The sequence below is a fragment of the Mirounga angustirostris genome, unplaced genomic scaffold (assembly GCF_029215605.1).
Source record: "Mirounga angustirostris isolate CCGP_5_RB_7025 unplaced genomic scaffold, mMirAng1.0.hap1 SCAF_14, whole genome shotgun sequence".
NCBI lineage: Eukaryota > Metazoa > Chordata > Mammalia > Carnivora > Phocidae > Mirounga > Mirounga angustirostris.
This window is the reverse complement of record NW_026991722.1, coordinates 36,925,229-36,951,709: the sequence shown is the minus strand read 5'-3', so window position 1 is coordinate 36,951,709 and position 26,481 is coordinate 36,925,229. Positions and strand designations below refer to the sequence as shown.

General features: G+C 44.3%; 1 protein-coding gene and 1 long non-coding RNA gene across 5 annotated transcripts in view; one reads left to right on the top strand and one right to left on the bottom strand.

Annotated features, from left to right (window-relative positions):
- Positions 1–321: 321 nt before the first annotated feature.
- Positions 322–18,917, bottom strand: LOC135362492 (uncharacterized). Its single transcript, XR_010407257.1, has 3 exons — positions 16,694–18,917; positions 15,514–15,601; positions 322–963 (listed from the first exon to the last, which is right to left on the bottom strand). It is a non-coding gene; the product is annotated as an uncharacterized LOC135362492 (long non-coding RNA).
- A 38-nt stretch (positions 18,918–18,955) lies between these two features.
- LOC123852653 (zinc finger protein 397) overlaps positions 18,956–26,481 on the top strand; it is a 93,330-nt gene continuing 85,804 nt past the window's right edge. Inside the window, exons 1-5 of one of the 4 annotated variants that reach the window (XM_045886839.3) lie at positions 19,341–19,411; positions 20,222–20,276; positions 21,264–21,760; positions 22,025–22,148; positions 23,681–24,753. In XM_045886839.3, the coding sequence (XP_045742795.1) occupies positions 21,344–21,760; positions 22,025–22,148; positions 23,681–24,732 (1,593 nt within the window). In that variant the 5' untranslated portion in view covers positions 19,341–19,411; positions 20,222–20,276; positions 21,264–21,343 and the 3' untranslated portion in view covers positions 24,733–24,753. Of the gene's footprint in view, positions 19,053–19,340; positions 19,412–19,476; positions 20,277–21,263; positions 21,761–22,024; positions 22,149–23,680; positions 24,754–26,481 lie in introns of those variants that run through there. The other 3 variants (XM_045886840.3, XM_045886838.3, XM_064577756.1) reach the window with 3 other exon arrangements.

Below are 26,481 nucleotides of genomic sequence, written 5' to 3'. Positions count from 1 at the left end.
AAATGATGAAAAGACATCCCATGCAATTTGTTTAAATGGAGAATATTCTGGTTACACTTTCTAATCAGAGACTAGAAGTTTTAAGATGCTATAAAGAGTCCCTGGGTCAAAATGCTGAAATATGACTTCCCATTCAATGGTCTAAAAAAAAATTAGCTAAAACTTACTTCAACATAGGAAAAATGATCTATGATTTTAGCTAATTTTTATTTTTTAATTAACATACAATGTATTATTTGTTTCAGGGGCACAGGTCTATGATTCATCAGTCTTACACAATTCACAGCACTCACCATAGCACATGAACAACAGATTTTTTTTTTTTTAAAGATTTTATTTATTTATTTGAGAGAGAGCACATGAGAGGGGGGAGGGTCAGAGGGAGAAGCAGACTCCCTGCCGAGCAGGGAGCCCGATGCGGGACTCGATCCCGGGACTCCAGGATCATGACCTGAGCCGAAGGCAGTCGCCTAACCAACTGAGCCACCCAGGCACCCTGAACAACAGATTCTTATCAAATTCTCAGAGCTGGAAATGCCATGCTATTTTTAAGTACATAAAAATCTAAGAAAAAGACAACAATGAAAGCGGGCCACTGGCAGGGCAGAGAACGTGGCTTCTGCAGTAGGAAGGGGACTCCCAGAAAATACTGAAGAGCTACAGTTTCCTAGAGCAGGAACCTAAAGCTTGAGAGACGCCAACAGTTTGTTGTCTGTGCGTGTTTGCATACTGTGTGTACACTGTTTATTGACTTACTCATTTGTTCGTTTATTTTATTCATTCATTCATTTCAGGCTAGCAACTTGCCCTTTCATTTTAAACAAAATAAATGAAAAAGTAGAAGGGAACTGGGGTGCCTGGGTGGCTCAGCTGATTAATCACCGACTCTTGATCTCAGCTCAGATCTTGATCTCAGGGTCAAGCATTCAGGCCCCATATTGGGCTCCGCACTGGGTGTGGAGCCTATTTAAAAAAAAAAAAAAAAAAACAGGTAGAAGGGAATTATATTCTCAAAACTTACATATCTAAAGAAATGAAAATCAATTTAAAGAAGCAGTCGTTTATAGAACATTAATCTAAATTACAAGTCAGGAAACAACACATTTACAGTATTGGTAAGGGATCATGAAAAGCAAAGGTGATCATTCCTAAGACACCAAATATTAAACCCAAAGAAATTATAAATATGCACACTTGCATAGCCTCTAGTCATTTCTAAGCTTTAGTTATTAAGTTGTTTACATCTTAACTATGGAAATAATACACAATTTTCCTCTTAAATTGTACTTTTCCTTGGGAGAAGAAAAAGAAGGAATATGTACAATGAATAATAGACACTTTAGATAGAAATCTGAAAAATTGGAGTTAAAGTTTTTATTATGGGGGACATAAATTTAAGTCTGCATATATCAGCTATAAACTAGTACAAATATTAAAGAATATTTGCTCTCATCTGCTTATTATTTTCCATAATCCAAGTTGGGGTTTAAAGTTTCTCCTCCATGTTCCCCAAGCACTCTGCATATACTGTTCCTCATTCCATTTTTTTAGAATTCTGTTGATGCTTCTGTATCACCTTCTAGACAGGTTCCCAGATTTTCTTAATCACATTTTTAATATACAACTTTTTCATTTAGGCCGAAGTTAGTTTTCATATATGCCATCACTTTCAAAAAGTGATGACAGATTTACAAGACTGAGTAAACATGAGATAAATTGAAACTTATTCACTATAACACTTTCTAAGGCTGATTTTTTTTCTTCTTTATACAACTCAAAAGTAGGTATATTAGAGTTTTATTATAGCATCTTTGTATTCACATAACTCTAGGCAAAGTATTCCAGATTATTTGGTTCCTTAGGCTGTTACATTCTTTTTCTTTATAATTCCAATACTTGATGAATCCCTTAGATGTTGAAAATGCAAATTTTCTAAGTTCCCAAAGTGTTGTTTTGTTTGTTTGAAGATTTTATTTATTTCAGACAGACACAGAGATGAGAGAGAGCACAAGTGGGGAGGAGAGGAGAAGCAGGCTCCCCGGTGATCAGGGAGCCCGATGTAGGGTCGATCCCAGGACCCTGGGATCATGATATGAGCCGAAGGCAGACGCTCAACCTACTGAACCACCCAGGCGCCCCTAAGTTCCCTAAGTGTTGAATGTTAATGGGAATGAGAAAGGATACTAGTCTCCTCCTGGATCCCACTGCAGCTGCCCTGCATTATCTGGCCAACAGGTGGCAGCATGCTCCAGGGAAATATCTCAAGAATCCTGACAACTTTCCCCAACGCCCTCCACAGATTTTTTCCTTTCCTCCCTTCCAGACAGACTTTTTCCTTCCACCGCCGCCCCCCACAGATTTTTTTACTTCCAGACTTTTTCCTTCCACCCACCCCCCCAGACTTCTTCCTTCCAGGCTTTTTTCCTTCTACCCCCCTCCACTCAGACTTTTTCCTTCCAGACTTTCCTTCTACCCCCCCCGACTTTTTCCTTCCAGACTTTCCTTCCACCCCCCCCGACTTTTTCCTTCCAGACTTTTTCCTTCCAGACTTTTTCCTTCTACCCCCCCCAACTTTTTCCTTCCAGACTTTTTCCTTCCACCCTCCCCACCCCCACAGACTTCTTCCTTCCAGGCTTTTTTCCTTCTACCCCCCTCCACTCAAGACTTTTTCCTTCCAGACTTTTTCTTTCCATACTCCCTCTCCACGCAGACTTTTTCCTTCCAGACTTTTTCTTTCCATACTCCCTCTCCACGCAGACTTTTTCCTTCCAGACTTTCCTTCCACCCCCCCCCAGACTTTTTCCTTTCAGACTTTTTCCTTCTACCCCCCCCAGACTTCTTCCTTCCAGCTTTTTTCCTTCTACCCCCCTCCACTCAGAATTTTTCCTTCCAGACTTTTTCTTTCCATACCCCCTCTCCACTTAAACTTTCCTTCCAGACTTTTTCCTTCTACCCCCCCCGACGACTTTTTCCTTCTACCCCCCCCCCGACTTTTTCCTTCCAGACTTTTTCCTTCTACCCCCCCCGATTTTTTCCTTCCAGACTTTTTCCTTCTACACCCCCCCCCGACTTTTTCCTTCCAGACTTTTTCCTTCTACCCCCCACCCCCGACTTTTTCCTTCCAGACTTTTTCCTTCTACCCCCCCACCCCCGGCTTTTTCCTCCCAGACTTTTTCCTTCTACCCCCCGACTTTTTCCTCCCAGACTTTTTCCTTCTACCCCCCGACTTTTTCCTCCCAGACTTTTTCCTTCTACCCCCCCGACTTTTTCCTTCTACCCCCCCGACTTTTTCCTCCCACTTTTTCCTTCTACCCCCCGACTTTTTCCTTCTACCCCCCGACTTTTTCCTTCTACCCCCCCGACTTTTTCCTTCCAGACTTTTTCCTTCTACCCCCCACCCCCGACTTTTTCCTCCCACTTTTTCCTTCTACCCCCCGACTTTTTCCTTCTACCCCCCGACTTTTTCCTTCTACCCCCCGACTTTTTCCTTCCAGACTTTTTCCTTCTACCCCCCACCCCCGACTTTTTCCTTCCAGACTTTTTCCTTCTACCCCCCCACCCCCGGCTTTTTCCTCCCAGACTTTTTCCTTCTACCCCCCGACTTTTTCCTCCCAGACTTTTTCCTTCTACCCCCCGACTTTTTCCTCCCAGACTTTTTCCTTCTACCCCCCCGACTTTTTCCTTCTACCCCCCCGACTTTTTCCTCCCACTTTTTCCTTCTACCCCCCGACTTTTTCCTTCTACCCCCCGACTTTTTCCTTCTACCCCCCCGACTTTTTCCTTCTACCCCCCCGACTTTTTCCTTCTACCCCCCCGACTTTTTCCTCCCAGACTTTTTCCTCCCAGACTTTTTCCTTCTACCCCCCCCGACTTTTTCCTCCCAGACTTTTTCCTTCTACCCCCCCGACTTTTTCCTCCCAGACTTTTTCCTTCTACCCCCCGACTTTTTCCTCCTACCCCCCCGACTTTTTCCTCCCAGACTTTATCCTTCCACACCCCACAACTTTTTCCTTCCACCCCCCTCCCAGACTTTTTCCTTCCACCCCCCTCCCAGACTTTTTCCTTCCACCCCCTCCCAGACTTTTTCCTTCCACCCCCCTCCCAGACTTTTTCCTTCCACCCCCCTCCCAGACTTTTTCCTTCCACCCCCCTCCCAGACTTTTTCCTTCCACCCCCCTCCCAGACTTTTTCCTTCCACCCCTCCCAGACTTTTTCCTTCCAACCCCCCCCACGCACACTTTTTCCTTCCAACCCCCCCACGCACACTTTTTCCTTCCAACCCCCCCCACGCACACTTTTTCCTTCCAACCCCCCCACGCACACTTTTTCCTTCCAACCCCCCCACGCACACTTTTTCCTTCCAACCCCCCCACGCACTTATTCCTTCCAACCCCCCCACGCACACTTTTTCCTTCCAACCCCCCCCACGCACACTTTTTCCTTCCAACCCCCCCACGCACACTTTTTCCTTCCAACCCCCCCCACGCACTTTTTCCTTCCAACCCCCCCCACGCACTTTTTCCTTCCAACCTCCCCCACGCACACTTTTTCCTTCCAACCTCCCCCACGCACACTTTTTCCTTCCAACCTCCCCCACGAAGACTTTTTCCTTCCAACCCCCCCACGAAGACTTTTTCCTTCAACCCCCCTCCACAAAGACTTTTTCCTTCAACCCCCCTCCACGAAGACTTTTTCCTTCAACCCCCCTCCACGAAGACTTTTTCCTTCAACCCCCCTCCACGAAGACTTTTTCCTTCAACCCCCCCTCCATGCAGACTCTCTCTCCCCCCAAGACACACTTTCTCCTTCCCCCCAAGACAGACTCTCTCCTTCCCCCCCCAAGACAGACTTTTCCCTTCAAAACAGAGTTTTTTCTTCAAAACTGACAGAAGTACTCAACGGTGGATAAACAAGAATCTATTTACTGAACTGGCTCCAGCCAAGATGTATTTCCAAAGCTGTAAAGGTAATTGAAAGTTTCATCCATTTTACAACTTGAGCCAGGGTCATCGCTATTGCTAGTTAGCGCCTGCTTTTTAATTCACAACAGGTGTAACACAACACAAACTAGCAAGATTCTTGCAAAGCCGAAGAGATAAAGGAACAAAGGGAACTTGGGAAGGAAGAAATTGAAAACTGTTTGAATATTCTGGAACACCTATGATATGCACATTCGATGACCTTTTAGTCTAATAAACAATTAATAAGTGATGTATTTTACTGCTTATACTATTAACCCTTTATATATAATTACATTATTAACAGATAGTAACAATACAATCAACTACAAAAACTAGTGAGGACTTTAAGGATGATTAATTTATTCCTTCTTTGTACAAGTCAACACTTACGTAAAAATAGAGGTATCTATCCCATGGCATAGATATGTCTATTTAGACTGACATTCAACACCTTCATGTATTTTATTATACCTGTAGGATGTGACTAGCATGTGATCCTTCCATAGACTAATAAAATCATAGTAAAATGTTGGGCAAGGTATATTTTTTAAATTAACAATTGTTTGAATTTATTTTGGGTTGGTTTGGTTAGAGTCAGTCATTAGCAGAATGCATTCACTTGTGTGCTTTCGTAATTTTATTTCATTCTGCCATGTTGTCACACTTACTTACACAAACTGCTAATACTATCCTTGATTTGAAAGCTTTAAGAGATCCTGACATGTTCTCTATTTAGAGGGTTATTACTTGAGTCCCTGGTTTCCATGCAGTTTCCTAGGTGACTGAGAAATCAGTTGCTATTTAAACACAAGATTAAACTGGCTAGACTTGTTTAACTGCACACACTTTATTCAAGACTTGTTTAAAATTATGTAAAGGAGTAGCCACTATGCTTAGAAATGTGTTGGGTATGGGGGTGCACATGCATGGCTCAGTTAATCATCTGCCTTCAGCTCAGGTCATGATCTCAGTGTCCTAGGACTGAGCCCTGAGTCCAGTCGCACTGGGGTGGGGGGGCAGTACCTGGTCAGTGGGGAGCCTGCTTCTGCTTCTCCCTCTCCCCCTGCCCTGCTCATGCATGCCGTCTCTTGCTTGCTTGCTCTCTCAAATAAATAAAATCTTAAAAAAATAAATATGTTGAGTATGATTCTGTTTATGACCTTGAATTTCAAAGGAAACGTGGAAACTTGTAGCAGATCATCTTCTCACTGGGAGAAGCCCAGTCACTTACCATCATTCCAGGTCTACTGTAGACTTCATGGATTGCTAAGTGCAGGACCAATTGTTAGGGCTTTCTGCCCCAATCTACCCCAATTGTATGCAAGCAGTCCAGACATTTGTTAATTGTGTGTCAAAGTGAGAAGGACGATGATGAGGACAGTAGTTTAGTAAATTTCCTTTGTTCCATTTCTTGGCAAAACAAAAAAATAAATGGTAATAAAAATATTTTAAGGATAAATTTTAAAATATAAATACTTCTAGTAACATGTTCAAGTGCCACAGGCAGCAACCTCTTCAACCTCAGCCATAGCAACTTCCTCCTAGAAACATCGCCAAAGGCAAGGGAAGCAAGGGCAAAAATGAACTACTGGGACTTCATCAAGATAAAAAGCTTCTACACAGCAAAAGAAACAGTCAACAAAACCGAAAGACAACTGAGAATGGGAGAAGATATTTGCAAATGACATATCAGATAAAGGGCTAGTATCCAAAATCTATAAAGAACTTATCAAACTCAACACCCAAAGAACAAATAATCCAATCAAGAAATGGGATCAGAAGACATGAACAGACATTTCTGCAAAGAAGACATCCAAATGGCCAACAGACACATGAAAAAGTGCTCAACATCACTTGGCATCAGGGAAATATAAATCAAAACCTCAATGAGATACCACCTCACACCAGTCAGAATGGCTAAAATTAACAAATCAGGAAATGACAGATGTTGGCGGGGATACGGAGAAAGGGGAACCCTCTTCCACTGTTGGTGGGAATGCAAGCTGGTGCAGCCACTCTGGAAAACAGTATGGAGGTTCCTCAAAAAGTTGAAAATAGAGCTACCATACAATCCAGCAATTGCACTACTGGGTATTTACCCCAAAGATACAAATGCAGTGATCTGAAGGGGTATGTGCACCCCAATGTTTATAGCAGCAATGTCCACAATAGCCAAACTATGGAAAGAGCCAAGATGTCCATCAACAGATGAATGGATAAAGATGTGTGTACACACACACACACACACACACACACTGGAATATTATGCAGCCATCAAAAAAAACCCGAAATCTTGCCATTTGCAACAACGTGGATGGAACTAGAGGGTATTATGCTAAGCAAAATAAGTCAATCCGATAAAGACAAGTATCATATGATCTCACTGATATGAGGAATTTGAGAAATAAGACAGAGGATCATAGGGGAAGGGAGGAAGAAATGAAACAAAATGAAACCAGAGAGGGAGACAAACCATAAGAGACTCAATCTCAGGAAACTGAGGGTTGCTGGAGTGGTGGTGGGGTGGGAGGAATGGGGTGGCTGGATGATAGACACTGGGGAGGGTATGTGCTATGGTGAGCACTGTGAATTGTGTAAGACTGCTGAATCACAGACCTGTACCTCTGAAACAAATAATACATTATATGTTTAAAAAAAAGAAAGAAAGAAAAAGATAGTAGGAAGGGAAAAATGAAGGGGGGGGGAATCGGAGGGGGAGACGAACCATGAGAGACTATGGACTCTGAAAAACAAACTGAGGGTTCTAGGGGGGGGGATGGGAGGATGGGATAGCCTGGTGATGGGTATTAAAGAGGGCACGTTCTGCATGGAGCACTGGGTGTTATGCACAAAGAATGAATCATGGAACACTACATCAAAAACTAATGATGTATGGTGACTAACATAACAATAAAACAAAATTTAAAAAAAACACGTTCAAATGCTTTTCAGATCTAAGGAATACTATTCTAAGTCAAGAGGAGCAAATCATAACAGAGCCCTTCCTAAGGGCTAAGCAAGACTTCACAGGGAAAATAACATACACTGTCCTTGAAGCATGCTGAAGATTTCAACCAAAAGCAAAATGTTATTAAAGTCAGGACAAAGGCAAAGAAATTAAACAGTAGCAGGAGAGAAATGGAATATCAGCTTTGGTGCCCAAGTACATAGGTGGGTAATGATATGGGCAACAAGGGCAGAAGAAAAATTATTAAATTTCCTTACTACCTACAGCCCATTGACAAGTCCTTAAAACAGTCAGAGTGACATTCTTCTAGGGACTCAACTGCCTCAATGTTAATACTTTGCTAAAGGCTTAAGGCAATCCTGCCTGGCCCCGCCCCAATCCTGTAAGTCTACTTTAACATATAAAAATTCCTTTGGAAACTTCATCTCTCCCCCCAGGACCCATGTTGACAATCATCCCCAAGCACATGACCCACTGGTATACAACTGAAGAGTCTCAGGACTGAGTTTTTACTCAACAGTAATAAATGACCTTTTCCTAACAATAACTAGTCCCCTTAGGATCCTGGAAACATTGTTTCCAAAGTACCTCGGAGGCTTACTCTATCCCTAACCCCCTCCCAACTTGAAAGTGCGTAATGGGCCACTCCTCGTGACCCTAGTACAGTTCTGCCCACAGGTCCTGTCCCTGTGCTTTAATAAAACCACCTTTTTGCACCAAAGACATTAAGATCTTGGCCATAGGCTTCGAACCTTAACGTTTTTCCTATTATCAGTTAATATGGGTCAGAAGGAGGAAGAGGTTAAATGAAATGGTAAGGGGGTGTGCCTTACATTAGAGGGTATAGCAAGGCAGCGAAGATTTACAGACAGGATGATTAATCAGATTCATGTTAAGATTCTTGCAATCTGAAAGATGCATTGGAATAAGAGGGCAGATAGGAATCAAGGAGATTAAGAACCTATTACAAGACAGACCATAAAGGCCTGAATTCAAATAGTGGAAACGTAAAAACAACAAATTTGAGCTATTTCGGATGATAATTCAATAGGACCAGAGTTTAAAAATGGCTAATTTTCCCTTACACTGACCCTAAATTTCTGCTTAGTCAGGACATCGGGAGGCAAAAAATAATAATAATAAAGACAATTACTCTATTATAATAATTCCACAACAATTCATTATCAGTAGGATTCAAAATAAAGGAAGGTAATTGAATGGGATTTGGCTGTATGAACATTGAAGCATTGTTGGACTGTTCACCATGCTCGGATAGATGGTCACACAAACCAGAAATTAAGATCTGGGGCTGGGTAGAAGGAATACTGTGATGTAACAAGAAATCACTATCTGGTATTCATTCGTGGTTCCTGGCACAGAGCTCCTAAAACCGTTGGGATTTTCCGAGCAGTAGGCGTGAGAGAAGAGTCTTTTGTCATTCACAATGTGCCCCTGTCAAATACACCTGAGTTCCAGCTAACTACTAGAGCAGGAGGGCTGGTTGCCAGAGGAACCAACCACATGAGAAAATTGGAATTGTCAGTCCCACACTCTACTTCTAACCTCCAGGAAGGAGAGAGGGAAATAGAGATTGAGTTAATCATTAGTGGTCATTGATTTAGTCAATCATAACTAGGAAAGGGACCTCCGAAGGAACCCTACACAAATGAAGAGAGCTTCCAGGTTGGTGGCACAACCCCAGTTGTGTGGGGACAGGAGTTCCTGCACTCGGACTCTTCCTGACTTCACCCTAACTCTTCATCTGGTTGTTCATTTGTATCCTTTGTAATAAACCAAACAATAGTGAGTCAAGTGTTCCCCCGATTTCTGTGAGCTGTCCTAACAAATGACCGAGCCTTAGCGGGGCTACGGGAACCTCCAATTTGTGGCCAGGTTGGACAGAGGTGTGGGTAAGCTGGGAACCTGCGCCTTGTGACTGGTGTCTGAAGTGAGGAGACAGTCATGGGACTGAGCCCGTAACCTGCAGGGCCTGCGCCGACTCTGAGAGGCTGGCGGCAGAACTGAATTAACTGTGGCACACCCAAGTGTGGGACTGGACAACCGCTTGATGTGGAAAACCCACACACTAGGTATCAGAAGGGTGATGAGACAGTTTTCCTTCAGTAGACAAGTCAGGGATGGAAAAACAGATCTGGGCATCATTTACACACAAATAGAGTGAAATCATTCTAGAGAAGGAATATTTATGAAGAGAAGAGTGTCGAACACGAGCTTGGCAGTGGTATGAAGAACTAGGTACAAAGGGAGTAAGTAGTGGGGGCACCTGGGTGGCTCAGTCGGTTAAGCGTCTGCTTTCAGCTCAGGTCATGATCCCAGGGTTCTGGGATGGAGCCCCACGTCGGGCTCCCTGCTCAACAGGGAGTCTGCTTCTCCCTCTCCCACTGTGCCCCCCACCCTCATGTGCACGTGCTCTCTCTCAAATACATAAAATCTTTAAAAAAAAAAGAAGAAGAAGAAGAAGTAGGTAGTAAAGAGGAGCTATCTAGGCCAAATGTGGATGGAGTGGTAGATGGGGGGAAAAAAGGATAGCCTGTCAACAGTGACAAATGCTATTGTTGAGAATGCATAAGGGCATAAAGATTGACAAGAGGCCATTGCAAGGTACTGGCAATTACAAAGTCACTACCTCCAAAAGTTCAGCTTTAGAGGGATGGTATAAAGAAACAATTGTGTCAGGTTGAGTAGTGATTAAGTATCTATCTCCTTTATCTCTATTAGTCCCATAATTCCCAAAAGTCATACATTAGTGTAAAAGTAAATTATAGCTTTGAAATTTTTCAATACACTCTTTTTCAAAGGGGATGGTAATGTACACTTAGCAAGTGCAAAAATATGGTATCTTTTTGTTTTGTTTTTAATTTATTTATTTGACAGAGACAGAGATAGCGAGAGCAGAAACACAAGCAAGGGGAGTGGGAGAGGGAGAAGCAGGCTTCCCGTCGAGCAGAGAGCCCAATGCGGGGCTGGAGCCCAGGACCCTGGGATTATGACCTGAGCCGAAGGCAGATGCTTATCGACTGAGCCACCCAGGCACCCCGGTATCATTGGTTCTTAAGGAGCCAAGTATTAGCAGTCTCAAATGTCACTGAAAAGAACACCTCCATTTCCCCAGTAGCCATGTCCAAGATCTATTTTTGTTTTTAATGATTTCTATACTGTACTTAAAGCATAAGCACCAAAAATAGAGTAATAAACCTCCATGCCTAGTATGAAATAAATCCAGAAAATGCAAATCAAAAGATAAAAACAGATAATCAAGACAGGCAAAGAAAACAGTATTTTATCCTCAATCTGGTGTTTACAGAATTAAATAGCATTCTTACATCAATATTAAACCTAGTGGTCCTTAATTCGTTTACTAAAAAACGAGCTAAGGGGCACCCGGCTGGCTCAGTTGGTGGAGTGTGTGACTCTTGATCTTAGGGTTGTGAGTGTGAGCCCCACTCAAGTAGAGATTACTTTAAAATCTTTTAAAAAATAAATAGGGGCGCCTCGGTGGCTCAGTCATTAAGCATCTGCCTTTGGCTCAGGTCATGATCCCAGGGTCCTGGGATAGAGCCCGGCATCGGGCTCCCTGCTCAATGGGAAGCCTGCTTCTCCCTCTCCCACTCCCCCTGCTTGTGTTCCCTCTCTCACGGTCTCTCTCTGTCAAATAAATAAATAAAATCTTCTAAAATATAAAATAAATGGGCGCCTGGGTGGCTCAGTTGGTTAGGCGACTGCCTTCGGCTCAGGTCATGATCCTGGATTCCCAGGATGGAGTCCTGCATCAGGCTCCCTGCTAGGCGGGGAGTCTGCTTCTCCCTCTGACCCTCCCCCCTCTCGTGCTCTCTCTCTTCCATTCTCTCTCAAATAAATAAAATCTTAAAAAATAAATTAATTAAATAAAAGTTTAAAAAAAACTGAAAATAGAGTTGCTGCTCCAGCTTGGACCCTACAAGCAGATAGGACACTGGTTATGTGACACTGAATTCCAATCAAACCTCCGTCAAGTACTTCTTGGTTTCCCCTGACAAGAGATCAACAAAACCATTTTCAAAGGTAAGTACGCCCTAAAGGTAAGTATGTAACGAAGCCATCAATCAAAACATTTTCTCCTGAGTTTGAGCCTGTCTTTCTGGAGGAAGAGCAAACTAACATTCAGCTGCCCTAATTTTCCTTTCAAAGGGCAATTTTGAAGGGATTTGTCAAAACACCCTATTCATCAGACATACCCTATTAACCAACCAACCAACCAGACAGTAAATACAAAAAACCCTAAAGCCAAGCAAACTATACCTGGTCACAATGGCTTTTCTGTTGTCAAGTGGCTCAATTTCCAATTTAAAGGTAAAACTACTGGGACATCTTCACCAAACCACCCCCCCACCACCACTTTCCCCCCCTAAATGTTTTCACTCAATGTTAATTTAACAGCCTTCCAGGCAGCTGAGGATTTCCCTCTCCAACATGAGCTCACTGGGCTACGGTGCATAGTGTTTTTGTTTAAGATTTTAGACAGGGGCGACTGGGGGGCTCAGTCCATTAAGCATCTGCCTTCGGCTCAGGTCATGATCCCAGGGTCCTGGGATGGAGCCCCACATTGGGCTCCCTGCTCTCAGGGAGCCTGCTTCTCCCTCTCCTCCCAACTTGTGTGCGCTCTTTCTTGCGCTAATAAAGTCTTTAAAAAAAAAAAAAGGTTTATTTGAGACGGGGGGGGGGGGGGGGGCGCCCATGAGTGGGAGGGGGAAGAAGAGGGAGAAGCAAACTCCCCACTGAGCAGGGGGCCCAACATGCAGGGTTCAATCCCAGGACCCTGGGATCATGTCCTGATCTGAAGGCGACTGAGACACCCAGGCTCCCAGTGGTGTATAGTTTTTTTTTCTTTAATGAACTCATAATGCTTTTGTGGTGGTGGGGGGAGCTTTTATTGTTTAAATAGTTCATTCAAGTCACTCCTGACAGGCCCTGGTTGGCATCTTAGGATAGGAATCCAGATGGACTACAAAGAAGGACAAAAATAAGAGGGATTTTGGTAGGTTTTAGTCTCTGCTGTATGCCCAGCACCTAAAGAAGGCTCTGGTACATGTGGACATCTGGACATAATTGTTTCAAGAATGGATCAGAACCCACATCAGTCTGATTCTTAAGTCTACACTATCTACCACATCAGTTTCTCTGATTCTGATACTAAGAATCATCTGGGGTATTTGTCAAAAACAAATTCTGAGAACCCTCCCTAGGTGGGTTCTAATCGAAGGCCTAGAAATATATCCTTAACAAAGACCCTAAATAATTCTTACCATCCTGCAAATCTAGACCTACAGCACTGTTCTTTCTTCCAGCCTCCTCATTCTTGTCACTGACACAATCCCTCCTCCCCTAATAACAGTACACATTCATCAAGCGCTGTTCTAAGTCTACTTACTCACTTGACACTCATAACTTTATGGGGTAGGTAGGTACTATCACTTTCCCCATTTTTTTTTTTGGTAGGACGAGACTGGTCATTGTGGTTAGGCTGAAAAGGAAGGGGAAAAAAAGTAAAACAGGAAGAGTCCACCTGTAGCTTTAATTCTGTGCTAGGCATGATAAAGGAATGCACCTCCTGAGCAACTTCAAGGGCTTTCCTTGACACTGAGGCAAAGAGAAACAACTCGGTAAATAAGGCCTTTGTTTACTGTTTTAGGTACTCCAAATAAGCACTGCCTCATTCCATTACTACATCTATTATCTGTCTCTAAAAAAATACAAAGCTAAACTGGTAACATCAGTGTTAACAGTAATAGAATATACTGGTGTACTAAGTATTTCTGATATTCTGTAGCTGATGATTTGGCATTTTGGAGTCACAAAGTCATACTAACAGTCCAAGGTTTTATTTTGTTTTGTTTTACAAACACCTCCACCATCAGGCATTTGGGAAATCTATTACAAACCCTCCAGCCACAAGCCTCATCCATGCATTTCGCCTGCTGCTCAATAGGGACCATCCCCACCTAGCTACTTCCCAGCACTTAAAAAAAAAAAAAATTTCGTTCCACTTCTCTGATTCTTCTTGTAACCCCACGTGGCCCTGTGTGGCATGCAGTGCTCCCATCCTCTAGGGAATTGTAACAAACTTTTCCCCCCCCCCCAAAGGCACTTACCACCATGTCTGGCCTCTTACTATACCCAATTAAAATAAATTCTTGGTTAAAAAAGTCTATTATTCAAAATTCTTCTTTCTGAACACTTGCCATCTTTGAACCCTTCAAATACCTACAATCACTAGTTTTAGCACTATTTAAAAGTAAGTGGAGGTACATGAAAATTTTGACGTTTTGTGGGGTTTTTTGTTTTGTTTTTAAAGGCAGACTGCCACGTGCAGCCCCTCATTTGGAGGGGTCTGGAATCTTGGAAGCTTGACTACCCTACATTCTCTTACAGATGGACCTTGAGAACTTGTTTGGAGGTTCTAGCCGGGGAGCACAGCTATTCATATACCCTTGACCCAAGAACAGTCCTCCTCTATCAGGGAAGATCATCCCCTTCGACCAAGTGCACAGCTTCGGGAGGGACGCAGATGGAGGGGTGAGGGAGAACGGGCACACCTGCCTAGCCAGCCAGATCAGCCGATTCAACCCTCTTGAATATTGGGGAGACAGATGTTACAGCTAGATTGCCCTCACATCCGAAAATTAAGTTTCTTGTTGTTTTTGTTTTTTAAGATTTGCAAGGGGGCGGGGTGCAGCCACAAACAGGAGGAGGGGCAGAGGAAAAGGAGAGAATCTCCAAGCAGACTCCCCGCTGAGCACGGACCCTAATGTGGGGCTCGATCCCATGACCCTGGGATCTTGACCTGAGCCGAAACCAAGAGTCGGACTCTTAACCAACTAAGCCACCCAGACGCCCCATTTGGAGGTTTTTTTGAGCAAACATCAATGCACATCAGGCAGCACCAGCCTAACAATGGCTAGGGGCACTGCACCAGCAGGAGCTAAGGGAAAGGCTTACAACACAGATGGAGAAGCAACTCAAAGAAATTCCTTGATTGGCTATAACTTATTGCCTTATTTGAGAAGGCTTAGTTGGCTGTTTGTGATTAGCTATTCTTAAATTCCTAGTTCTTAATTTTGAGGCTTTTAAAGGCATCCACACTAGCTTAGGTTTAGGTTTGCTTATCTAGGCTGCTAAGACATTACAGCCAGCTCAGTAGTTCCTTGTCTAATTACTTGAACAGCCCCGGGGCGCTAGGCCATCCTGGAGAGACTATGTGGAAACCCAAAACCTCAGGGAGTTAATGCTCTAGGATTCATAGTGGTAAGTGAAGTGAGAAAGCCTTTCTGGTATTTCATTTGAATCCCTCACTTTTCTTACCAGTGTTTCACATACACTGGTGTTCAATGATATATGCAGAACGAGGGAATGATCCAGTTCCCTGAAGCATCAGAAGCCATTTTCTCTATCATTTATGACTGAACAGTGGTTTACAGTGAAGAGACTTCCAACGAGCTTATCTCTCCTGATGAAGTTGAAGGAGAGCACTGTTGAATGTGATACAGTAATTCAAACAAACTTCACTGAATAAATAGCCTTACTCACCAATCACGACTTTATGAAGCTCATGAAGTGGGTCCTCACCAGGGGCTGAATCTACACACCTTGATCATGGACTTTCCACCCTGTGGAACTGTGAGAAATAAATTTCTGTTGTTTATAAGCCATCAAGTCTATGGTATTTTCGTTATAGCAGCCCGAACAGACTAAGACATTATGTAAGTGGAAAATGTTGGCTAAGGCTCTTAAGAGTAATGAATTACTCTTCCACCAGAAATTTTAACCAAGTCCTACCCATAAATCTCCAGTTTACATCTCTTGCAACTAAGAAACTGGTTTATATTTTAAATATACACACCCTCTTGGGGCTCCTGGGTGGCTCAATTGTTAAGCGTCTTCCTTCCGCTCAGGTCATGATCCCAGGGTCCTGGGATCGAGACCCACATCGGGCTCCCTGCTCCGCGGGAAGCCTGCTTCTCCCACTCCCACTCCCACTCCCCCTGCTTGTGTTCCCTCTCTCGCTGTGTCTCTCTGTCAAATAAAATATTTTAAAAATAAAAATAAATATACACACCCTCTTACAAGGAGTGACAGGAATCTTTTTTCCTAGTGCCTCACTTTCTTACCTATATAAGGTAAATCAGGTTACCTATATGAAGGAGATGCTACCATTACACACTCCGCATTCATCAGCCTATCCCCTTTTTCTGCCTGTTAGAAGGCAGAGGGTCAGTAAAGTATCCTCCAAACTGAGAAGGCACTTTGAGAAATATATATTTTTTTAAGATTTTTTAATTTATTCATTCGAGACACAGATACAGAAAGAGAGCATGAGCAGGGGGAGAGGCAGAGGGAGAGGGAGAAGCAGGCTCCCCGCTGAGCCAGGAGCCAGACATGGGGCTCGATCCCAGGACTCTGGGACCATGCCCTGAGCCAAAGGCAGACGCTTAACCATCTGAGCCACCCAAGCGCCCCAGGAATATATTTTTTTAATATTTATTTAGTTGAGAGAGAAAGAAAAGAGAATCTCAAAACCGACTGCGCTGAGTGCAGGGAGCCTGACACAGAGCTCCAACTCAGGACCCTGAGATCACGACCGAAGCTGAAACCAAGAGTCCAATACTTAACCAACTGCACCACCCAGGCACCCCCAAAGGCACTTAGAGACCAGAAAACAACACAAGCTACACCATGACTCCTTAGAGTCTTACTCGCGGTAACTTACAGGGAGAATCCGGCAGACAGAAGATGCTGAGCACGATACAGCTACTCTCCGCTAAATCGAGGCCTTCATCCCCACTTTCTGGAGGGCGAGCAGCATGGTGGTGAGGTCACAGGGTGGTTGTCTCAGGTGGTGCCACCTGCGCAAGAGCGCTGGCTCTACTAGTTAGCGAAAGTGGAGCCTTCTGTGCGCCAGCCATCTTTACTATTAGCGAAAGTGGTGCCTTCTGTGCGCCAGCCATCTTTACTAGTTATCTAAAGGGGTGCCCTCTGTGTGTCACTTTAGGGAAGATCAGAACAAGCCTTCCTGCATTCAGGTCAGGGGATGCATTAACCTCCATGGGGCCTGAAACGTGTGGCCTCGAGGGGAGGTCATTGCGAGGGCATGAACGAGATGGAGGGCCAAAGATGGAATCAATGTTGTCAGCACTCCTACCCTGCCCTTAACATTTCTGCCTTTTTAACATAATCCTAATTTTGTTTACCTTCCCCAGATTGTCTTTCAGGAGAGGCTTGCCCCTCCTCACACCTGGGATATGAACCCTCAATTGGCCTGAGCCCATCATGGACGCCTCACCACCCTTGTTGGTGACAGGCATAGACAGTTGAAGTAATTTTAATTAATAAGATATGAGAGGAAATCTGCTGAGGGGAGAGGTTTTTCTTAGTCTTAAAAAGGGGCAGAACATAAGGGTGTTCCCTACTTCTGCTTGTGGATATCATCTGTAATCTGAAACTCAGTCATTTTAGGACCATAAGTTGAGGTAAATTGGATGCAAGGGTAACTGACTAAATTTCCTTCTACGTTCAAGCTGTTCTTCCTATCAAAAGGTGGAGTCTATTTCCCCTTCCCATGAGTCCTGCCTTTCTGCCGATAGAATACAGCAGAACTAATATAATGCAATTCCAAACCTAGGCCTTAAGAGAACTAGCCTGTTCCCTTTCTCCTTCACTCTGTTGGAAGCCCTACACCATATAAGAAACCTTAGGCTAACCTCCTGAATGATGGAAACTACACGAAGAGAAAGAAGCTTTATAGAGGAGAATCAAGTAACTCCAGCCAACAGGCAGCACCCAAGACCACAGCAATATGAGTGAAGGCTTCTTGGACCTTCTAGTCCCAGTTAAGCCATGCTAGCTGACACCTCAGAGAGCATGAGCTAGTCATCTCTGCTAAGCCCTGCCTGAATTCCTGACCACAGAATTGTGAACAATAAAACACCTGCTGTTTTATTTATGCAGCAAGGGATAACTGAAACATACGGTAATATTATTTGTTCTCTTGATTTGTAAAATTACCATAGCTGGTTCACAATGATCAAGATTTCGTTAATCACTCTGAAAGCTAATTATTTTTTCCCAAATATGTGTGTCTTAATGGCCTTAGCTTACAAAAGATGTTTTCAGGGGCACCTGGGTAGCTCAGATGGTTAAGCGTCTGCCTTCGGCTCAGGTCACAATCCCAGAATCCTGGGATTGAGTCCCGCATCGGGCTCCCTGCTAGGCGGGGAGCCTGCTTCTCCCTCTGCCGCTGCCTCTCTCTCTCTCTCTCTGACTCTCATGAATGAATAAATAAAACATTAAAAAAAAAAAAAGCTGTTTCCATGTATACACATCACCTTGTACTAACACTTTTTAAAAAAGATTTTATTTATCTGACAGAGAGAAAGACAGTGAGAGAGGGAACACAAGAAGCGGGAGTGGGAGAGGGAGAAGCAGGCCCCCCACGGAGCAGGGAACCCAATGCAAGGCTCGATCCCAGGACCCCGGGATCATGACCACAGCGGAAGGCAGACGCCTAACGACTGAGCCACCCAGGCGCCCCTGTACTAACATTTTTTAAATAATTAAAGGGAAGTATTTGTAACAAATGAGTTGATGACCTTGCAAGTAAAAAAACCTATCGCAAATATAAAAGGAAAATAGTAACATTTCAAGTTAAAAAATGGGAAAGGCCATTTCCTTGAAAAATCATAAATGGTCAATAAACGTAAAAAAAATACCTTATCCTCAAGGTCCCTAATCTAAATGAAATGCAAGTTAAAACATAAAGCACCACTTTTCACCTACTAGGTGGCCAAAGAAAAAATCACTAAGTCTTCTAGGTTCCGGTGAAAAATGGGAACACCCCTCGTTAGAGTCGCAGCCTGGGACACCAGAGTCTCCTTGAACGACGGGGGCTTGACTTCGGGCAGTGGTGTCTACGGCCAGACAGCGGCGTAACAGAGCCAGCACAGAGCTCTTGTAAGGCTGAAACGGTCTGCACACGGAAGAGCAACAGAAGACGCGTTAACTTTTGCCGGAGGTACTGGAAACTCACCACAATTACAGGAAAATCTTAATACTTTCCTGGGAAACTGCAGGTGAGATGATAGGGAGTGGTGTGCGGGAGGCGGGTGCCAGCGGACGAGGCCACGCTAGGAGGCAGCCAAGGCGGGGGGCGGCGCCCTCCAGGGGGGGACGACCTCTCCCAAGGGCGCCCGCCTCCCAGCTCACCCTCGCCGGGGCCTCGGCGCTCGGCGGGGCGGGGCTGGACGCCAGAGAGGGAAGGCGGTGGGAACGAAGGATCCGCGGCGCCGATTGGCTGCCTGTGAGCACGGGGCGGGGCGCACGGAGGCTCCCGAGGACGCGCGAGCGGAAGGCCGCGGGAGCGCACTTCCGGTCTTTGTGGCTCGCCGCTCCGAGTCAGCGGCTTGCGCCCTGGGCGCTGCTGGGCTTCGCGGTGAGGGACGCGGGCCCCGAGCGGAGGGAGGGCGGGGAGGGCGCGCGGCCCGGGCGGCGGGCGCGAGGTGAAGGAGCCCTGCTACCCGGGCCTGCCCATCCCCGGGTCGCGGCCCCTTGTCCGGGCGGCGTTTCCGAGCGTCCTGGGGAGCCAGAGGAGGCCAGCTCAAGCCCGTGCTTTTCCAGCGGAAAGGACAGTTGCTCCCCCACTCTGTGACTTCGCAAATGCTGTAGTTTGACCGGGCTATAAAAATAGGCTAATGCGGCCGGGCTGGCTTAATAAACCTAAACATTAGCCTAAATATTCTAATCTCTAAAGTTTAGTGTTAGGATCAAATTGTATTGATCTGTCCTGCTCTTTTCAAGGGCATACCCTCCTGTCGATAATCACCCATCCTAGAATCAGGTCATGTGTGAGCTCTGTCACACAATTTAACACATAATTATTTGTTGCCATATTTCACTCTAAAAAATGTTTACTGAGGCGCCTGGGTGGCTCAGTCGTTAAGCGTCTGCGTTCGGCTCAGGTCATGATCGCAGGGTCCTGGGATCGAGCCCCGCATTGGGATCCCTGCTGGGCGGGAAGCCTGCTTCTCCCTCTCCCACTCCCCCTGCTTGTGCTCCTGCTCGCGCTGTCTCTCTCTGTAAAATAAAATCTTTAAAAGAAAAAAAATACTGTTTACTCCCCTATATTCTAAGCTTGAGAACTGAGATTAACCTTTTTGCTGTTTTCGTGTTTCTATGATAACGGACATGTTTTTCAGCACACAGTAAGCATTTAACAAACACTTCTTGGTTAATTCCTCTGTAGTTTACTCACAAGCAAAAAACCTTTGTCTTATGCCTGGCTCACGACAGAGCCCATGGTAAGTGCCTCAGTGCTTGTTGAAGAAATGCATTGAAAACTAAATTTGATCAAATGGCAATTATAAGAAAAGTGTTTTTATTTAAATCAACTCATTTAACATGAAGTTTTTAAAATGTTACTCCCGCAAATGAAAATCAACATCATTTGCCATAGATGGAAGGTAACTACAAATATATTTTTATTATTTAATTTTTATATTTTATTTATTTTTTTAAGATTTTATTTATTTGACAGCGAGAGAGGGAACACAAGCAGGGGGAGTGTGAGAGGGAAAAGCAGGCTTCCGCTGAGCAGGGAGCCCGATGCAGGGCTTGATCCCAGGACTCTGGGATCATGATCTGAGCCGAAGGCAGATGCTTAACTGACTGAGCCACCCAGGCGCCCCTATTTATTTAATTTTTAAAGACATTATTTATTTATTTGGTAGAGAGAGAGAGCACAAGCAGAGGGAGAGGGAGAAGCAGGCTCTCTGCTGAGCAGGGAGCCTGATACCGGCCTCAATCCCAAGACTCTGGGATCATGACCTGAGCCGAAGGCAGATGCTTAACCGACTGAGCCACCCAGGCGCCCCTAAAAATAAATTTTTAAAAGTCAGCATTACTAAATCTTAGCTAGATACTGTTACCCTTAAGAAGTCTGAGGCTTATACTTTATTGAAAAGGGAGTTCTGCAAGTTTTACAGATAAGTTAAAGACATTTTTTTCTCCTTGATACCATCAGGATTGAAAGAATTGAAAAGGAAATTTCTCATTATGTAATTCATGGTAATATTGCATTCTTTTGCTTCTAAAATAATTTATGCATTAGTGGCAGAAATTCTAAATGGGTGATAAATGGGGTGAATGATCTTTAGTTTGTCACTTGATTATTATTTTAGTTAGAGTCTCAAACTTGTTTCAACACATTACTGGATGATCTTTATTGTAAGTTCTTAAAAGATTTTTTTTTCACTGCTGTAAGTTAACAGTGCTTTTCTATCTTTCAGAAAAGAAGAGAGTACTCAAAGAAACTCTGAAATACTGTACCCAGTCATAGTGAGCTTTTTGCTCCACTGTTTAGGCCAGAATGGCTATGGAATCCAGAGCAGTTTCAACCTCGGTACCTCAGAGTCCTCAGGATCAAGAACTAATACTAGTGAAAGTAGAAGAAAGCCTCTCCTGGGGTCAGAAATGTAAACAGAGTGGGAGCATCAGATCCTGCCAAGAATTGTTCCGCCAGCAATTCAGAAAGTTTTGCTACCAGGAGACACCTGGGCCCCGGGAAGCCCTGGGCCGACTCCAGGAGCTTTGCCATCAGTGGCTGAGGCCAGAGTTGCACACCAAGGAGCAGATCCTGGAGCTGCTGGTGCTCGAGCAGTTTCTGAGCATCCTGCCTGAGGAGCTGCAGATTTGGGTTCAGCAACATAGTCCAAAAAGCGGCGAGGAAGCTGTGACCCTGTTGGAGGATTTGGAGAGGGAATTTGATGATCCAGGGCAGCAGCAGGTGGGAACAGGGAGATGTGATATGTTGTGGGAAGAGAAATGTACAGACGGGAGCATGTGCGTCCTCACAGCAGTGGAATGGAAAATTGTCTCTACGGCACCAGACCCTGCAGTGACTACTATGGCCGTACCTGTCTCTGTCCTTAAATAGTTCTTTTTTCCCCTGTTGCCTATCCTGGAGATGTCGTTTCCCTCTTTGAAATTTTTACTAGGCATTTTCCCTGGGGAGTTTTTCACAAAGTTAACCATCTTTTACTGATTTCAGGGACCAGCAGTACCATGGAAGGATTTGACAGGTCTTGGAACATCCCAAGAGTTAACAAACATCCAACTCCAGCCTTTAAAGACACAGCTGAAACCCTGGGAACCTTGCCTTTCCCCCCAAAATGGTAAGAAAGTAGAAACTCATCTGGGAACTGTTATCAGGCCTCTAGTTTTGAGGATACAGAATTAATTACATTTTACAAACATGCCACACCTGAGCCTCTCACTTGTCTTACTCTAGACCAGAGGTACCCACTTCAGCAGCTTTGTATTCAGCAACCCTCCGGAAGTGTAGTCAGCCCTTCGTGTTTCAGTTTCCCTGTCATCTCTTCACTTACTCCTTGATTGTATAACTTAATAGGGTGCTAACACGTGTCTGGTACTGTGGTAGGCACTGGGTCTCTACCTTCAAGGAACTTTGACATCTAGATGGGGTGGTGGACAAGCAAAAGGGCAATGGCAATATAGTATAATAAATTACAGAATAAAAGTAGGCCCTAGGTACTATGGGGACACATGAACACACCTAACCCAACCTTAGAGGTTCAAGGAGTACTTCTTGGAGGAGGAGACACCCAAACTAAGACACCTAAACTAAGATTTGAACTATGAGTAAAAAGAAAACCAGGTAAATAGGTGGGAGGAAGAGTGTCTCATCCTAAAGGGAAAAACTGTTTTTTCTACTCACAGCACTTCTGACACTGGATGTGTGGAATTTTCCCTCACCTTAAGTAACACTAATTTTGAGCCTAATTGCCCAGAATTAGCGAAGATCCCACAGGTTAAAGTTTTGGTCCCATAAGAGTGCCTCCCTCCCCACCCCCCCACTTCAGATGCCAGTAGCATGTAATGAATCCCCAGGTCACCCACACTTCTGTCCGATTTGGCTGCAAATATGACATTCCGTGACCACCTCTTTAGGTTTCATAGTTTGCAGTAATAGCTCACAGAACTCCAGGAAACACCTTGCTTATTCTTACCAGTTTATAAAGGACAAAAGTGAACAGCCAGATGAAGAGGTACATAGAGCAAGATCCAGAAGGGTGCCAAGCACAGGAGCTTCTGTCCCCGTGAGGTTAGAGGTTCACCACTGTTGTGGCCCTTGGGTGCATTCACCATCGTGGAAGCTCTCTGAACCCCTTTGGGTTCTGGGATCGAGCCCCACATCAGGCTCTCTGCTATGCAGGAGGCCTGCTTCTCCCTCTCCCACTCCCCCTGCTTGTGTTCCCTCTCTCGCTGTGTCTCTCTCTGTCAAATAAATAAATAAAATCTAAAAAAAAAAAAAAGTTTTGAATGGAAGTGAGGTTGTGTGAAGGAGAAGTGGAAGAAAGGAGCTTGATGTGAAACAGATGAGAAATTTGGTCTTATTTAAATGCTGGTGAACATGAGTCAGCAGAGAAAGAGGGTGAAAATAATAGGAAAGGAATAGTAGCTAATTGATCAAGTGAAGTTTCAGAGGAAGCAGGAAAGAATAAACCTCAAACTGTAGATGTAGGCCTTCATATTAGAAATTCGGAGGGACCAGTATGGGCAATTAAAGAAAGATGTGTGTGGACTGTGACCTCTTTTGTGGGTAGAAGCCTCTGTTTTCTCTCACATGGTGGGTACTGAGAGTGACTAGCGAAATAAAAGTCTGTTTTTGCTGTTATCATTTCAGATTGTGAGAACAGTGAATCAGCGACCAAGAAGGACATTTCAGGAGAAAAATCACAAGGACGTCCCCAGGAACCTTCACCTGGAGGAGTTAGTGAACACAGCAGCGATTTAGAGTGGCAACAAGAAAGTGCTACAGGGGAGAAATTAAGAAGATCCCCTTCCCGAGAGGGCAGTTTTAGTCAAGTAATCTTCACACACAAATCTCTGGGAAAGAGAGACCATCATGAGCCTCAAAGCAGCTTGATTCTAAGTACAAACTCTATAACTTACCAGAAAGTTCCTACAGAAGAGAGACCTTATAGATGTGATGTATGTGGCCACAGCTTCAAACAGCATTCCTCTCTAACACAACATCAGAGAATCCATACTGGAGAAAAGCCCTATAAGTGTAACCAGTGTGGGAAGGCTTTTAGTTTGAGGTCCTACCTGATCATTCATCAGAGAATTCACAGTGGTGAGAAAGCATATGAATGTAGTGAATGTGGGAAAGCCTTCAATCAGAGCTCAGCCCTCATTAGACATCGCAAAATTCATACTGGGGAGAAAGCTTGTAAGTGTAATGAATGTGGCAAAGCATTCAGTCAAAGTTCGTATCTCATTATACATCAAAGAATTCACACTGGCGAGAAACCCTATGAGTGTAATGAGTGTGGGAAAACCTTTAGCCAAAGCTCAAAGCTTATTAGACACCAGCGAATTCATACAGGAGAGAGACCTTATGAATGTAATGAATGTGGAAAAGCTTTCAGGCAGAGTTCAGAGCTGATAACCCATCAGAGAATACATAGTGGAGAGAAGCCCTATGAATGTAATGAGTGTGGAAAAGCTTTCAGTTTGAGCTCAAACCTCATCAGACATCAGAGAATTCATAGCGGAGAGGAACCTTATCAGTGTAATGAATGTGGCAAAACCTTCAAAAGGAGCTCAGCCCTTGTTCAGCATCAGAGAATCCATTCTGGGGATGAAGCTTACGTATGTAACGAATGTGGGAAGGCTTTCAGGCACAGATCAGTCCTCATGCGCCACCAGAGGGTCCACGCTGTAAATTTGTGAATACAGTGAATGTTGTAAATATTTCGGTCAGATTTTTATCTTTGTTAGTTGAAACGGTTTACTTTGGAACAAGACTCCAGGCTGGTAAACTACCAGGTCTGGAGTCATTCTGACTTCACTAAGCAGCACTTCCCAATGCTAATGCAAATTGTCCCTTGAAAGCTTTTCCTAGGACTAATCAGAACAGCAGACGGAAGAATCACTGCTTCCAGCTTTTCTCTTACCATTAGGAATACTCAGGAAATGAGAAAAATGGGAATATAACATTGAAACCTCATTTTCCATGAGAATGTCATGAAGGGGGTACAGCAACCCGGGCTGTCCCTGAATCTGATTGTCCACATGCCAGGTTTGGGGTATGGTGTGGACAGTATGAGGGACATTTTGTCTCAGGAATACAAAATTTTACTGGCCAATTAAGAACAGTGACAGGGCAGCAAGACAGATGGGGAGACAGTTCATCGATAATGTGTTGAGCCCAGGGCGGTCCAGAAATGAGGTAGTGGAAAGAATACAAATTAATGTATCCAACAGTTATTTTTTGAGGGCCTGTGTTGTGTCAGGCACTAGGAATACGATGGGAAATAAGACTGTCTCTGCAGTTGAATGGGCAAGGCAAACCGGCATTATGGCATATCAGGGCTCTGTGACATTAAGGAGTACCTGACCCAACCTTGGATCAGGGAAAGTTTCTGAGAAAAATGAACTGAAGGGTGAACAGGAGTTAGCCAGGTAAGTAGGCAGACAGGCCAGGGAACAATATTCCCAGTAGAGGGAACAGACAAAGGTCAGGAAGAATGTCTGGCATGTCTGAGAAAAGGCCATTTTGTGTGGAGTATTCCTGTTGAGTTGCTTTTGAAGTGGAGTCCTGTCTGTAAGAGAAGCATGGATGTAGCAAAGTAAGAGCCGATGGAGAAGCTTCTGTTATTAGACAAAATCTGGAGTTCTTGGACTACAGGGTAGAGCGGAGCTTTGTCTTGGTCTGGTGTGAGCTGGGGGAAAGGGTTAATAACTAGTTTCCTTGTCTAGGCTCAGCTAGACCTGGTTGGGGGGGGAGGGAGGCGGGGTGGTTAGAAAGAGCCCAGCCTAGCGGGTTAAGCACCTGTTAGAGTTCTGAATCTTCCTTTTCCTAAACAGAAGGACTCCTTTGGTTCTTGAGACTATCAGAGCTGTTGTCCGCTTCCTGCTCACTCACAAGGCTCTGGGTCGGAAGCTGCTCTGGCTTCCACATTTGTTTCTGGGGCTATACCCCCACAGTTCTAGTGCACTCCCTTGGGCTCAGGTGCTAAAAAGTAATTTCATTTGCTGAGTCTGTGACTTATTCTCCAGGCACCTCAAATGTGTTCAGTTTTGCCTTTTATCAGCAGTATTTCACAGTCATGTGAATTTTAAAGACCTGCTAAAGGGAAGTGGCAACAAAAAGTAACAGTCCTGGTCCATCAGAGACTACCCTCTTCTGAGAGACCCAGCAGGAAAAGTATCCGTAGACTGGTGCTTTTCAGTGCAATGCAGGAAGGGATATAGGTTAGTCAGCAACAGAAAAACCTGTTATTCAAAAATACCTGACAGGTCAGAGTTCTAACACCTTGCCAAAAATAGAAATCTATGGGAATCTAGAATTCTGAGCTTAGGAAAAGAAGAGTTTTCATGAGGATAAGTAGAGAATGTGCTTGTTGGGACATACATAGATAAGCAGATACTAACCTTAAGAATGGCTGGTAGGCTGAATCCCTATGCTTGGGGAGAGAA